The sequence below is a fragment of the Dromiciops gliroides genome, chromosome 5 (genome assembly GCF_019393635.1).
Source record: "Dromiciops gliroides isolate mDroGli1 chromosome 5, mDroGli1.pri, whole genome shotgun sequence".
NCBI classification, from domain to species: Eukaryota; Metazoa; Chordata; class Mammalia; order Microbiotheria; family Microbiotheriidae; genus Dromiciops; species Dromiciops gliroides.
Window position 1 is genome coordinate 282049581 of NC_057865.1, and position 13121 is coordinate 282062701.

At 44.2% G+C, this 13121-nt stretch overlaps 1 protein-coding gene across 1 annotated transcript in view; it reads right to left on the minus strand.

The window, feature by feature from the left end:
* APPL2 (adaptor protein, phosphotyrosine interacting with PH domain and leucine zipper 2) overlaps nt 1–9310 on the minus strand; it is an 80647-nt gene extending 71337 nt beyond the window's left edge. The window contains 1 exon segment of the mRNA XM_043965690.1: nt 9114–9310. Coding sequence (XP_043821625.1) covers nt 9114–9167 — 54 coding nt within the window. The 5' untranslated portion in view covers nt 9168–9310.
* Between the last annotated feature and the right edge of the window lie 3811 nt (nt 9311–13121).

The following is a 13121-nucleotide window of genomic DNA, read 5'->3' on the forward strand; positions in this document are numbered from 1 at the left end:
TAATTCTAACTCCATGATCCTATGAATATCACAGTGAGAAGTAGAAATAAGGCACTTATTTAGTTCTATCCAGACTTCAAGGATCCATGAAGTCTGCCTCTTTATAAGTTGCTATGGCTGAAAAAAAAATCAACACCTGGGAGTCAAACTTCATTGTTGACATAAATTTCAGTTTATTACATGCAGTAACCAGTGCTGCCAAGCAGGAAGAATCAATTGGATATACGTTCATTCAGTCTGTTCCCAGACTCATTATTCAAAAGATTTTATGTTCCTAGAGTTACTTAGCCACCTGCAGCCTGGTTACTGGCTATGTAAACCTAACAATGTATACAAAGAGGGAAAAAAAAAGTCAAATTATAGCACACAAAGTTGTTTTTTTTTTAGGGTCTTTTTCACTGAGCAGAAGGGCAACTACATCCCTGATATGGCTGTGCTAGAGCTAGAAAAACAAATCCCATTTCTGTAAGGTTTTAAGATTGGGAAGTATCTTCTTCATAACACCCCTGCGTGGTTATCAGGTGTGAGTTTGCTTATGTCCATTTTATCGAGGAGGAAAGTGAATACAGTGACTTCTGGGCCCAAGGTCATAGAGCTAACAAGACTGTGAATCGAACAGTGGTTTGTTATTCCCTTCTCCAGTAGATTAAGGCAAACAGAAGTTGAGTGACCCACCCAGGGTCACCCAGCTAGTACGTGTCTGAGGTCAGATTTGAACTCAGGTCTTCTTTATTCCAGACCCAGACCTCTACCCACTGAGCTACCTAGCTCAGATGGAAAATATTTATGTGGGAGGGATGACAAACAGTTCACTGGATCATTTTTGTTGCTGTTTGATCATTTCTGACTCTTGGTGACCCTACTTGGGGTTTTCTTGGCAAAGATACTGGAGTGGCTTGCCATTTCTTTCTCCAGCTCATTTGACAGATGAGGAAACTGAGACAAACAGGATGAAGTGACTTGCTCAGGGTCACATAGCTAGTGAGTGTCTTCCTGATTTTAGTTCCTGCTATCTATCCATTGTATCTGCCCCTTGACTGGACCATTGAGTCCCTGAAAGGTACAACTACTATGACTAGCTGGCATTTATGTGACACTTTAAGGCTTGCAAAGCACTTTGCAAATATTATCTCATTTGGTCCTCACAACAAGTCAGAGAGATAGGTGCTATTAGTATTCCCATTTTCTAGATAAGGAAACAGAGGCACAGAAAAGTTAAGTAACCTGCTCAGGGTCACATTACTAATAAGGGTCCAATACTCTAGTTATCTGGGCAGACTGGAGCCTCTGGCTAAACTAGAACCATATTGTGAAGGCCAAAATAGAGGGGTCCTCATTAGATCCTAGAGACAATAGGGAGCCAGAGGAAGTTTTTGAGCATGGGAGTGACACAGACCTATGCTTTAGGAATATAAATTCAGCAGCTGTTGGGAGGATGATAGATTGGGTAGAGGTGGCGCCACGTAGGCCAGAGGCAATAAGACCATTTAGGAGGTCATTGCAGTAATCCAGGGGAGAGATAATGAAGTCAGGAAAGGAGAGAATGGAAAGGAAATGAGAAGTGACCTAAACACACACAGGAAGGGATTAACACACACAGGGAAGGATTCTGTCCATTTTAAAGCAGGGATACTCACACTCATTATAAACCATGCCTAAATAAGTACAATAAGGTCCCACCCTAGGGAAGACAAAGCAATGTCTTAAAACAACTACCAGCATGATTAAGGACAACTATAATCAAAGGTTATATTTATATAGTGTCACAAGACACACCCTTAGATGCCTGCTGTCATTGGACAGGTTCTGAGTTTTGGACTAAAGGGACCTAGGTTTTCATCTTGGCTTTGCCCTTAACTAGCTTTATGACCCCAGGATGGCCTCAGTTTCCTCATCTGTAAATTGAAGGGGTTGGATCAGATCAGGGATTCTTAACCTTTTTTTTTTTTTTAATAAAATGTCTTAGAGGGGGCGGCTAGGTGGCACAGTGGATAAAGCACTGGCCTTGGATTCAGGAGGACCTGAGTTCAAATCCAGCCTCAGACACTTGACACTAGCTGTGTGACCTTGGGCAAGTCACTTAACCCTCATTGCCCTACAAAAACAAAAACAAAAACAAAATAAAATGTCTTAGACTCCATGGGCAATCTGGGAAAATCTATGGACCTCCTCTTAAATAATTGAAGGAGCTGTTCAATTTCCTTTAGAGGCTAATGAAAATAAAGATGTCATTTCTTTTTTCCTCTCCAAGTTCATAGACCCCTTGAAATCTCTCCATGGACCTTGAGAGTGTCCATGTAACCCAGGTTAAGTAAGTACCCCTGCACTAGATGAACTTAAGGGCACTCTCAGCTCTGACATCCTGAGTTCTAAGGTTCCTCCCAGCTCTGACATTCCATGTTCTAGGTTCCTTCCCATCTCTGACATTCCATGTTCTAAGGTTCCCTCCTAGCTCTGATATTCTATGTTCTAGGTTTCCTCCCCGCTCTGATACTGCATGTTCTAAGGTTCCCTCCTAGCTCTGATACTCCTTGTTCTAAGGTCTTTTCCACCTGTGACATCCCCACCCCATCCCAGCTCCAAAACCTAGGATCTTATGATCTCTTTCATGTGCTCTAATGTGATTATCACAACCTACCCTGGTGATAGGTAGTGCAGGTATCATCATTCCCATTTTGCAGATGGGAAAATTAACTCAAGGTCACATGGCTCCTCAGTGCCAGAGTCAGCATGAAAGCCCAGGGCTCCTGATTCCCAAGTTAGTGGGAAAAAGAATCCTGGTTACACAAGGTCATAGGACCACAGATCTGGGGAGCTGGACAGGTCCTCAGAGGGTCTTCATTTTGCTGAGGACGATACTGAGATTTAGGGAGGCTGGGACTCTCCCAAGGTCACATGGGTAAGATGCCCCAGAGACAGGATCTGACCTCACATCCCCTGATCTGGGGCTCCTTACTCTATACCATGAATATGCAATCCTTGAAGGCCCATTGAACTACTATTGAACAGTGGCAGAGCTGAAAATTCAAAACAAAACAAAAACCTCTTGATTATCTCAGGATGGTTTTGGGGGGGAAGGAGGGGCTTATTGGCTGAAGCCAGGTGGAGAATCTCATGCCACCTCTGACTCTACCAGCCACCTACTAGCTAGGAAACCATACATGCTTGGAAACTCAGTCTACCCATCTACATATTGGGCATAATAAAGAAAATTTTTTCTCAGCTTAGTTTGTCCCTAATACTTGATAAGTCAAGTTGACAAGCATTTATTTTAAGTACCTACTGTGAGCCAGGCACTATCCTAAGTGTTGGGGATGATGTTATTACTCAGTCATTTACTCAGTCATTTCAGTAGTACTCAACTCTTCATGACCCCATTTTGGAGTTTTCTTGGCAAAGAACTGGCGTGGTTTGCCATTTCCTTCTCCAGTTCATTTGGCAGATGAGGAAACTGAGGCAAATGGGGTTAAGTGACTTGCCCAGGGTCACACAGCTAGTAAAGTGTCTCAGGCAAGATTTAAATTCAAGTCTTCCTGACTCTAAGCCCAGGGCTCTATCCAATGCACCACCTAGTTGTCCATAAATATGACAAATTTAGCCCATCTCTGCCTTACTTAAATCCAATTCAAGCACAAGTCAAGACATTGCTTATGATAGCATTGGTCCTCTTCAAAAATGAAGGACTAACAACAATAATACATGATAAATTAGAGATAATCAACAGAGGGAGGGCACTAGCATTAAGAGGGAGTGGAAAAGGAAGTATTTCTTCCTCACTGAATCCCTCTTTTATGGAGCAGCTCGAATAGAACTGCTCCTATATGAGAATCGTTTTGATTCATTATTAGTGCTCAATCCCTTTTGGAATCACTTGCAATTACTTTGTGTGTGTGTGTGTGTGTGTGTGTATAAATATATAATATATATTATATATATATATATATGCACACACTCATATACACATATAGTGACACAAAGTAGATATCTGTGGACAAGTTATATAACTTCCTGGTAGAATATAAGATCCTTGAGGGCTAGGGTTGTTTTGTTTTGTCATTGTATTCTCAGTGCTTGGCATACAGCATGCAGTTAATTTTCACTGGTGTCAGGCTGAGTTGATTGGAGGAAATCCAGCAAAAAGGTTTTTTTATGTATGTATAAAAACTTTTTGTGTGTATGTATTGTGTAAATATTTTGTGTGTATACACATAACTTTGTGTATGTATAAAAGGTAGTCATTAAAAATGTGCCCATTCCGCAGGTGAGTTATAAAGATAATAAACTGTCATCTAGCAAGTCCTTTGATCTCATTGCCTACAACCAGAGCTCATAAAAATAATAGATGCCACTCATAGCTATTAAAGGTTTTATAAGGCACTTTACATACATTTAGTCACTTGATCCATACGACAGTATTGTGAAAGAGGCACTTCAGCTATTTATTTTCATTTTATAGATGAGGAAACTGAGGCAAACAAGATCACATCACTTGCCCAAGGTCCCACAGTTAGTAAGTATCTGAGGCCAGATTTGAACTCAGGAAGACCCGAGAGCTCTATCTATTGTGCCACCTGGTTGATAACTGATCATTTATATGAATTAATTGATATTTATTTTATAATCTTATTCTTATCATCTTGTTCAATGAAATTCCAATGGAAAGGGTCCAAGGACACATTTCTTTCCTGCTCTTTGTCTTTTATGTTTAATGTTCTGTGGACTATATCTGCTTTTTGTTGTGGAATAAATATTATTGCAGAAGCTCATGCTCTGTAGGGGCAGTAGCAGACAGGAGGATGGGGATGATAGTCACTTCCTCCTGTTCCCATATGATTTTGGTTTGATTTTTTTGTTTTGTTTTGTTTTGCGGGGCAATGAGCGTTAAATGACTTGCCCAGGGTCACACAGCTAGTAAGTGTCAAGTGTCAGACCACATGTGAACTCAGGTCCTCCTGAATCCAGGACTGGTGCTTTATCCACTGCACCACTTAGCTGCCCCTTTCACATGGCTGTTGTTTAGTCATTTTCAGTCATGTGTGACTCTTCGTGACCCTTTTTGGGGTTTTCTTGGCAAAGATAGGGGGGTGGTTTGATTTTTTAATGAATCATTAGGGTTGTTGTTATGATTAAACAGCATTCCACTTCATGCACTCTGGTCCAGGCAAACTGATCTTCTTTCGATTCCTCGAATGCAACCTTCCATCCCCCATCTCTGTTGGTGTCCTTTTCACTGGCTCTTATGGGTGGCTGAAACTCACTCCTTCCTCATCTCTGCTTCTTGAAATCCCAAACTTCCTTCAAGATTCAGCCCCAGCATTGTTTCCTATGGGAGGGTTTCCTAACAGGTGCAGCTGCTAGAACTTCCTCTCCCAAACTAGCTTGTATTTTTTTAATCTGTCCTATATGTTTGGATGTTGTTTTTCCCCTACAGAGAGTTTTTCTTGCCTTTATGTCGTCAGCATTTGGCATAGTGAATGAATGAATGAATGAATGAATGAGCAAATAAAGCATTCATGATATGCTTGCTATGTGCTAAGTGCTGGAGATGCAAGTAGACTTCAGTGTGTGGCACACAGTAGGTGTTTAATGAGTATTTACTGATTGATTGATTTCTCTCAAAGGGATGCTGTTAGGCCAGTGGGTAGAAATTTGTCAAAAGCAGTTGTACCATATGACCAACAAAAATCCTGAGGTTTGAGAGCTAACACACCAGTATGACAAAGAATATTAGTAATATGGGGCAGCTGGGTAGCGCAGTGGATAAAGCACCAGCCCTGGATTCAGGAGGACCTGAGTTCAAATCTGACCTCAGACACTTGACACTTAACTAGCTGTGTGACCCTGGGCAAGTCACTTAACCCCAATTGCCTCAAATTTAAAAAAAAGAATATTAGTAATAGCCACCAACATTTACATAATGCTTTAAAGTTTATAAAGCACTTGACATAACAAGTTGGTACTATGGGTATTACTAGCCCATTTTGAAGATGAAGAATCAAGCAACCAACTAAAAATCACTTACTAAGTTCTTACAAGGACTTGCACTGCACTAATCACTGCATGTTCAAAGAAGAAGCAAAGACAACGCAGCTCAGAGTCAAATGGGGAAGACAGCATGTAGAAAATTAGGTACATACAAATTACAAGGGGGATAGATGAAAGTACATGAAGTCAGAGAAGTAAAGTAACCTGTTTGGGATCACACAGCTAGTAAGTATCAGAGGGACATAAGAGGTGCTTAATAAATGCTAACTGACTGACTGATTGAAAAGCAGTATTTGATGCCATTTGATCCAGAAGCATTTATTAAGCACTGTGCTATGTTCTAGGCACATGGGAAGTTAGTGGTGCAGTGGATAGAGTGTTGGGATTGGAGTCAGAATTCATCCTCCTGAGTTCAAATCTGGCCTCAGACACTGACCAGCTGTGTGACCCTGGCCAAGTCACTTAACCTTGTTTGCCTCAGTTTCTTTATCTGTAAAACTGGAGAAGGAAAGGGCAAACCCCTCCCTTTCTTTGCCAAGAAAGCCCCAAACATGGTCATGAAGAGTCACATATGACTGAAAATGACTAAACAATAGCCATGTGCAAGACACTGGGAATACGAGTGTGGAAAATGAAACAATCTCTCCTTGCACAGAGTTAACATTCTACTGGGAGAGGCAATCTATGCACACGTGAGTCCATACAGAATTGGTACAACATGGATACAATCTTGTTTGGGGAGGGAGCTGGCTGGGGAGGAGAACAGAAAAGGGCTCAAGTGTGTTTGGGATTGAATCTGACCACAAAGCAGTGTAGCCTCTGAAGCGACTTGGTGAGCACCAATGGGCTGGAGGTGTAGAGACAGGTGAGGACAGTCCAGGTGATCTTGGGAGGCAGTATTTGCCCTGGAGCAAATATGAAAGGAAGAGACTGGCTAAAGCCAGCTCTGGGAAAGCCGGCCAATCTTGTGCCAGTGTGGAAAAAGTTAAGATGCTGGGGAGTCCTGAGCACCAGGGAGGAGCATCATTAATTGGATGATGTTGGAAAACCTTCAGATGGACTAGGAGGGGAAATGACCCTGGGGAGAGATGTGTTCAATTATGAAGCACTATTATTACTCTGCTGCTAATTTATTGCCTCCACCAAGTACCCTGAATCTGGGGAGCTGAGAGATTTTGATGAACATCTCCTACGTGCTAATAAGATCCCACTATATGAGGTGGAGGGACAAGTACGACTGCCCTCCTGATAAAGATGGGGAGGCCAGCTGACAGGTCAGGAATAAGGCTAGAAAAAGAATCCATATTCTGCCGGCCTCCCATCTGGAAAGTTCCTTCCACCAGCCCAGATCCCAAAGCTTCTCCTCCCCACCTGCCCCATTGGTCCTGGATGGAAAAGGGTCATGGGATACGAGATCTCATGTTAGAAGGCTCAGAGACCTTGGATCAACCCTCTCCTTTTACAGAGAAGGGAAACTGAGTTACAGAGAAATGATGTGATTTAGGATTACAGGATCAGAGACAGAGCAGGAAGGGGCCTCAGAAGCCATCTGGCCCAATCCCCTCATTTTACAGATGAGTAAACTGAGCCCCAGGATGAAAGACCTAAAGCTAAAAGGGACATCAAAGACCAGCTATTCTAACTCCCTCTTCTTAGAGATGAACAGGAGTGGAGGGGCTACAGAAGCCAGAGGAAGGTTAAGCAACTAGCCTGAAGTCATACATGTTGTAAAACCTGGAGGCAGGATTTGAACTCAGGCCCCTGGAATTCAGTTTTTTGGGGTTTTGTTTGTTTTTTGGTGGGGCAATGAGGGCTAAATGACTTGCCCAGGGTCACACAGCTAGTAAGTGTCAAGTGTCTGAGGCCGAATTTGAACTGAGGTCTTCCTGAATCCAGGGCTGTGTTTTATCCATTGTGCCACCTAGCTGCCCCTCCCCATTAAGTTTTAAATCTCTAATCCTCTCTTTAAACTTTGCTTTTGCAAACAATTTCTTCCTGTGATTAGGGTAAGAGGGCGCTTGACTCTCAGCACCAAGACCATTCAGCCCAAGGCAAGGTCAAGGCTGGCATCTATTTCTGCTCCCCTCCTGTGTCCCAAATGAGCCATCCAGTGGTTTCTGTTGGGCAGAAAAAACTCTTGACCCTGAGAGAGACTGCCCTAGAGGGGGTGGGATGAATGTCGTGTAATGGAAAGAGGATTTGCAGCTAGAGGTCCTCGGTTTGAATTCTGGCTGTGTGCCTTACAACCTGTGTGACTTTAGACAAGTCACTTGACCTATATGGGCCTCAGTTTCCCCATCTGTAAAATGAATAGGTTGGACTAGATCATCTCCAAGGATCCTTTTCAGTTCAAGAACCGCAGACTAGGTGACCCTGGACCCTCAAAGATCCCAGTTTTGTCTCCCCAGCCCCTATAGGAAAGATGAAAGGAGCCAGAGAGGAAAGGAGGGGGGAGTGAAAGGGAGCAGCAAGAGGGAGAAGCATTAGGAAAGAGGGAGGGGGAAACAGAGGGAGGGAAGAGCAGCAAGGAGGAGGGAGGGGGCCATGATAGGAAGAGGAGGCATGGGCAGTAAGAAGGACGGAAGGCCCAATAAGAGCGAGGGAGGGGTCTATGGAAGAGAGGAAGGGGCCAATGAGAAGGAGGGAGGGGGCAGTGAAAAGGAGGGAGGGGGCAAGAAGAAGAGAAGGATGGTCAGTGAGAAGGTTAGAGGGAAATGAGATGGAGGGAAGGAGGGGGAATAAGAAGGAGGGAGGGAGCAATGAGAGGGAAGGAGGGAGGGAGAGTAAGAAGGACGGAGAGGGGAGTGAGGGAGGAGCAGTAAGGAGGAGGGAAGGGGCAGTGAGAGGGAAGACTGAGGGGCAATGAGGGAGGATGGAGGGGGGTGAGTACGTAAGACAAAAAGGGCAATGAGAGGGAGGACGGAGGGGGCGGTGAGGAGGAGGGAGGGGGGTCAGTAAGTAGGACAGAGGGAGCAGTGAGAGGGAGGAGGGAGGCGGCACTGAGGAGGAGGGAGGGGGGGTCAGTAAGTAGGACAGAGAGAGCAGTGAGAGGGAGGATGAGGAGGGAGGGGGCGGTGAGAGGGAGGACGGCGGGGAGCGGGAGGGGGGGGGGTCCCTCCACTCAGTACCTGGGGGCTGTCCTGCAGCGCCTCCTCTAGCAGGAGCTTGTCCACAGCCGGCATGATGCTCGCTCGCTCGGGCTGCTGCCCGGGTGCTATCCGGGTCCCGGGGGGCCGCCGCAGCCGCCGCCGCAGCTGCTCGCAGTGACACGTAGGGCTCCCAGCTGTGGCTGCCGGACCCGGAGCCCTCCCGTGTCCGGCCGCGGCGGCGGGGGCTGGGATGCTCTCCCCAGCGCACCGGCAGCAGGGGCTGTCTCGGAGCGGGCCCTGGGCTCAGACACTCAGTGCCCGCGGCTGGACAGTGGAGCCCACCCCTGGTGCCCTGTCGGCCTGCCTGCCAGCCTGCTCGCAGCCACCCCTCCCATCCCAAGCTCCTCCCCCGCAGCCCGGGCTCCTGCCAGAAGAATCAACAGGAAGTGTGGCCGTCCTTGGGTCCTGATGGGAAGTGTGGCCGGCCGGGCTTCCTCCTACGCGGGAGTCCTCACGGGGATCCCTGCCTGCTTCTCCCCTCCCCGCGAACCCGGAGGAGACGAGCCAGAGAGGGGAGGACGCTCAGGCATCACCTCCCGTAAACTCTGGGATGGCAGGCCTGGCAAGGACCTTGGCACTTTGCATGCTCTGTAGCAACTTGGAGAAGATAGAATGTTAACAGTGGGAGGGGCCTTGGAGCCTTGATTGTTAATGTAGCAACCTAGACAATAGAATGTTAACAGTGGGAGGGACCTTAGAAGGTAGAAAACTAGGCAAACAACTTAGGGAAATAGAATGTGATTGTTGGGAAGGTCTTCAGAGTAGGGTTTTTAAACCTTTCCGTATCAGGGACCCCTTGGACAGTCTCTGGTGAAACCTCTGATCCCTATCTCTGAATAATGTTGTTGCTTTTGTAAATGCATAAAATAGAATACATAGTAGGCTCACAAAGGAAACATATTTTATTACAGTTTTTAATTGTAACTAAATTATTAATTTTTAAAAATAAATTCAGGGATCTCGGGTTAACAATTCTTGCCTTAGAGCATAGAATGCTATTTAGAAGACTAAAGAGTCCATACTTTTGACCCAAATATTCTGGTATTTGGCATATTCCTCCAAGGAAGTCATTGATTTAAAAAAAGTCCATATACACTACATATTTATAGCAAAAATTTTTGTGGTAACAAAGAACCAGAAACAAAATCGATACCTACTAACATTTGGGGGAATGATTAAACAAATTGTGGTCCATGAATGGAATATTACTGTGTTCTAAGAAACAATGACTATAATGATTATAGAGAATCAAGGGGAGATTTATTTCAACTAATACAGAGTGAAGCAAGCAGGACCAAGAAAACAAAATGCACAATGACAACTACAATGGAAAGCCAGTGATGTAAATAAAAAGAACAATAAGAAACAAATATAGAGAAATTACAAAGAACAAGCTCAGCTCCCCAAAAGAAAATAAAAGAAGACACCTCCCCCCACTCCATGGTAGAAATGTTCACAGGTAGGGAACATTATGCCTATTCTATGATGTGGGTTTTTTTTAATATGTTCATTGGTTTTGATTATTTTTCACTTCTCCCTGGTTGGTGGCCCAGGAAGGCAGCTTCTGCCCAAGCAGCCTAAAAGGAGTGAAAATGCAATAATAATGACTGACATTTATAGATTTTTTTTTAATTAAAAAATCTTATTTCTATAGGATGGTATTCTATGAGATGGAAGAGATTGGAGAAGGGATACAAGGAAAAATTTAGGTGATAATAGAAACAAAAGATGTTAATAAAATTTATTTTAAAAAACAATGCCATTGGGCAGCTAGGTGTCACAGTGGATAGAGCACTGGCCCTGGATTCAGAAGGACCTGAGTTCAAATCCGACCTCAGACACTTAACACTTACTAGCTGTGTGACCCTGGACAAGTCACTTAATCCCAATTGCCTCACCAAAAAAACCCACAAAAAAACCCCCCAATGCCATGTAGTAAGATAGATAAAATGTTCATGTCCTTTAGAACACAGAATACTAGAAAATAAAATATTTAACCTTAGATCACAGAATAAGGAATGTTTCAAATGAAAGAAATTTTAGCAAATAGAATTTTAGCAAATAGAATCTTAGAACCGAAAAGGACCTAAGGGCATACAATATTGTTAGCATGGATAATAACTGACATTTATATAGTGCTTTGTATATTTATTAGCCCATTTGATTTTCACCACAGCCCTGGGAAGTAGGTACTATTAGGCTCTCCATTTTACAAATGAGGAAACAGAGGCAGAGAGTAGTTAAGCAACTTGTCTGGGGTTACCCAAGTAATAAGTTGAGATAGGAGTCAAACTCAGGTCTTCCTGTATCTAAGAACAGTCCATAATATGCCCTAGATTCTATAGAATATGCAGCTGGAAAGTACCTATGATCATAGAACATAGAAGGTAGTTGTCAGAAGGAACCCTAGAACATAGAACGTTAGAGGTGGAAGGAAAACAAGATCACAGAATGTTATACAACACAGTGTTAGGATTAGAAGGGACCTTAGAGATTATCTAAGGCTCCTCGTATGTTAGAACTGGACAAGGCACTGAATTTCTCTGGGCTTCGATTTCTTCATCTGTCAAATATGGGGGTTGGACTTCATGACCTCTGAGGTCCCTTCCAGCTCTAAATCTATGACCCTAAGATTATTTGATGCCACCTGGGAAGGCAGAAAGGACTGGAGTGATCAGCAGTAGGAGCGCAAAGCCCAGAGGGAGCTGGGTAGCAGGGGAGGTTAAGGGTCAGGTAGAAGAATTTCTGAGTTATGGATTGGGGAGATGGGACACTTGTGGCAGGATGGGTCATAGAGGTCAATGATTGGATAACAGGACAGTAGACTGTCATCCCCTGCCCAGGAACTGTGGCGATGCTGATTTGATTGTAATTTTCTGAGATCTAGGTTAAGATATTGGAGTGTGACTGGATCCAGCCATATTGTCCTAATTGCTCTTCCTTGAATGTTACACACATGCTTAGAATCAACTTAGACTCAATTGGAATTTCCACCTTTTGTTGTTATTGTAGTTGTTGGTTCTTCATTCCCAAAGAGGATCAGGGTGATGTCATGATTTGCAGTGAATTGGATGTAAGTGAGGGAGGCCTGTGCAAGGTCACCAACCTCAAGTTAGGAAGATTCATCTTCCTGAGTTCAAATCTGGCTTCAGGAACATACTGGTTGTGTGACCCTGGGCAAGTCACTTCACCTTGTTTACCTCCATTTCCTCATCTGTCAAATGAGCTGGAGAAGGAAATGGCAAACCACTCCAGTATTTGCCAAGAAAACCCCAAATGGGGTCAACAGAGAGTTGGACTTGACCGAAGACAACTGGACGACAAGAAGAATCAGTACACAGATTGAGATAAGGGTATCAGGGGTCCAGGGAAGGCAGCTTCTGCTTCAAAGGGAGTGAAACCTCAAATGTAGTGACGAATACTTACAGGTTGGGAGCTTTAAGGTTTGCAAAGCACTTTACAAATGTCTCATTTGATCCTCACAACAACCCCATGAAGTAGGTGCTATTATGATTCCCATTTTATAGTTGAGAAAATGGAGGCAGAAAGAAGTTAAATGATCTATCTGCCTGGAATCATATAGCTTGTGTCTGAGGTTCGATTTGAACTCAGGTCTTCCTGGCTCCAGGATCAGTGGACTAAGGCTTCTGTGTGACTGTGGTTGATTTGCTCACTCTCCAACCCAAGGACAGAGCGGTCTGCCCAAGGGCCAGCTGAGTTGACAGACTTCTGGGGTGGAGTAGAGGAAGGAGGGCTAGGGTGCTGTCTCGTAAGCATTTACTATATGCAGATTCCCATCTAGGCACGAGGGATAGGCCCAGGAAGGAAGTGACTCGCTTAGAGTCTGGTAAGCAGAGGCCGACCTTGTTCCTGGGCTCTGCTTCTTATTCCTCTGCATGAATACTTCTCAATCCAATTCATCCTTCAAAGCCATCTTCATGAAATGTTCCAATGTGATACAGGAAGACCTGGGTTCAAATGCCACTT